Source organism: Borostomias antarcticus (assembly GCF_949987555.1).
Source record: "Borostomias antarcticus genome assembly, chromosome: 12".
NCBI lineage: Eukaryota > Metazoa > Chordata > Actinopteri > Stomiiformes > Stomiidae > Borostomias > Borostomias antarcticus.
The window spans coordinates 24072012-24074276 of NC_140245.1; the positions used below are offsets into that span (position 1 = coordinate 24072012).

The 2265-nt window shown below is 56.5% G+C and overlaps 1 protein-coding gene across 1 annotated transcript in view; it reads left to right on the plus strand.

The window, feature by feature from the left end:
- The first annotated feature begins 607 nt into the window (after positions 1-607).
- Positions 608-2265, plus strand: part of LOC311315835 (TSC22 domain family protein 1) — a 36710-nt gene continuing 35052 nt past the window's right edge. The window contains exon 1 of the mRNA XM_084446532.1: positions 608-2265. This exon is cut by the window's right edge and continues 828 nt beyond it. Within this exon, the coding sequence (XP_084302658.1) occupies positions 1037-2265 (1229 nt within the window). The 5' untranslated portion in view covers positions 608-1036.

Sequence of the window (2265 nt, forward strand, 5' to 3'; positions counted from 1 at the left end):
GCTTGTAGGTGTGGAGGGAAAGGGAACAGCCCTCTAGGGCAGATCAGTGTCAAATCCGAACGATTGTTCCACTTCGATGAATGTCTTAATTATTTAATTAAACAAATTAAACAATTTAAAATTATCTATGACGGCCTAAGCAACAAGAGGCACACCCAAAACTGATGGGCTGTTTCTATTCTTATCTGTGTCTTACTGGCAAAGTTAACCCTATCTCAGCTACCCAGATAAACAGCAAAATGTAGGATTCATCACCAGCTTAGCTTAAAACCAGTTTGTTGGACACGGTTGAGCTGATAGCACCAATGTCAGCACTCAATTGAACCATAACTATAAACATTATAAAATAAACACATTACAATCTTGAGAAAGAATGCGAGAAGTGATACAGATGTCTAGTTTAAAGGTTCGGTAAACAAACCGATCCAGGATCAGATTTAGGACTAGGGGGGTCTCTTGCACATGCGCAGTAGCCGTGTTTGCATGCCCTCCTCCCTCTGCTAGGCTTGCTTGTGCTGGAAAGGGTCCACAGCATTGAGGATGATACAGCAATCGTAGAAGGTGATACCGAGCTGGACTAAACCCATTTTGCCAGCGCACAGACGGATAATACAAAGCAAGAAGACCTTATCTCCCTAATGACGGGTCATTGAGTTTATATTCATCATCAAACCCCGTTTGACCAATCAGATTCCTCCAGGATGAGACTCAGCGATGGGGCTGATGTCTCTACTAGCATCGTTAGCTGCTAGTAGCACTGAACTTGAGGCTATATCACCAACGACAAGCCCTATTACTATCATTAATATGTGGATTACATTTTAAAAGTGGTGTCAGTACGAAAAAAAGCACCTCCTCTAGTGATTAAAGTAGTGAAAAGGCGTCAGCGCCCGGCTTTAGCCAGCTAGCTACGTTAGCTACGTAAGCTACGTTAGCTACGTTAGCTAGCTACAGGACAGTAGCCAGCAGCAGGTAACGTAACCGTACTGGTGGTTAACGTGACTTATTGGACCCTCTACTGCCTCGGTCGGACCAAATGCATCAGGACTTCCCTGCAGATTCCTCTGGGAGTAGGAAGATGTCGCACCCCTTCCACAACAGACGAGGCAGCGGCGGTGCGTCTGCGTCATCTGCCCCATCGGCTGGTTCTGTTACCCCTGCCGATGACCAGCAACCGTCCATGCAGTCCCCAACCACAAACCCGTCCGGGTCCTCTTCTCCCGGGCTCCAGCATCACCACCCCCAGAGCCTGACCATCCCCTCTCCATCCCAAGCAGCCGGAGCCCAGGTGAAGAAGAAGAGCGGCTTCCAGATCACCAGCGTCACCCTGGCGCAGATCTCCGTGAGCACCAACAACAGCATCGCGGACGACACGGAGAGCTACGACGACATGGACGAGTCGCACACGGAGGACCTGTCCTCCTCCGAGATGCTCGACGTGTCCGTGTCCCGGGCCACCGACACGGGAGTCCGGGAGAGGAGCTCCTCGGACGAGACCCTGAATAGTCTCCACGGGGTGGAGACCCCCGGCGTGGCGTCTCCAAACGAACCCCTCCACCCCCTGTCGCTCGCTCAGGCTTCCCAGCAGCACCCGGGGGCCTTGGTGAACGGGACCGTCCACCATCACCATCAACAAACCCACGATCAACCCCACGGACACCCCCCGGAAACTTTGGAGGCAGCTCCGCCCCCCGTATCAGGGGGGCAAGCGTCTGCGGCCGCCTCCAGCCAAGCTAACGCCACCGGTGGCGGTCTAGCACTGCCCGCAGCCACGGTCACTGCAGGCGCGGGCACAGAGACGCACTTACCCAGCAATGTGAGCGCTAACGTCACCCACGCTAGTATGCCCGTCGTCGGTGGCACCGGTGTCCCGTCTTCCGCCGGCTCCGTAGGCTTTGACGGCGCCGGGCTGGGGACGGCCGCCGGAGCAGGGGTGCTACCCGCCGGGACAGGGCCCCCCGGCGGTAGCCAGGTTGGGGTAACGGGAGGGGCGGCTCAGCCTGTAGCGCCGACCGCCGGCACCACAACCACGACACATACCCAGACTGCCCCGGGCTCCCGTTTCCGAGTGGTGAAGCTGGACTCGAACATGGAGCCTATCCGCAAGGGCAGGTGGATGTGCACGGAGTATTACGAGAAGGAGGTCCCCCCCGCCGCCGCCGTCGCCTCGGACCCGGCCGCGGCGCCCCCGGAGGCCGAGGCCGGGAACGGGAGTTCGGCGAGCGGCGCGGCCCAACCGCTGCTGCCCTATCCGCAGCAGACCCA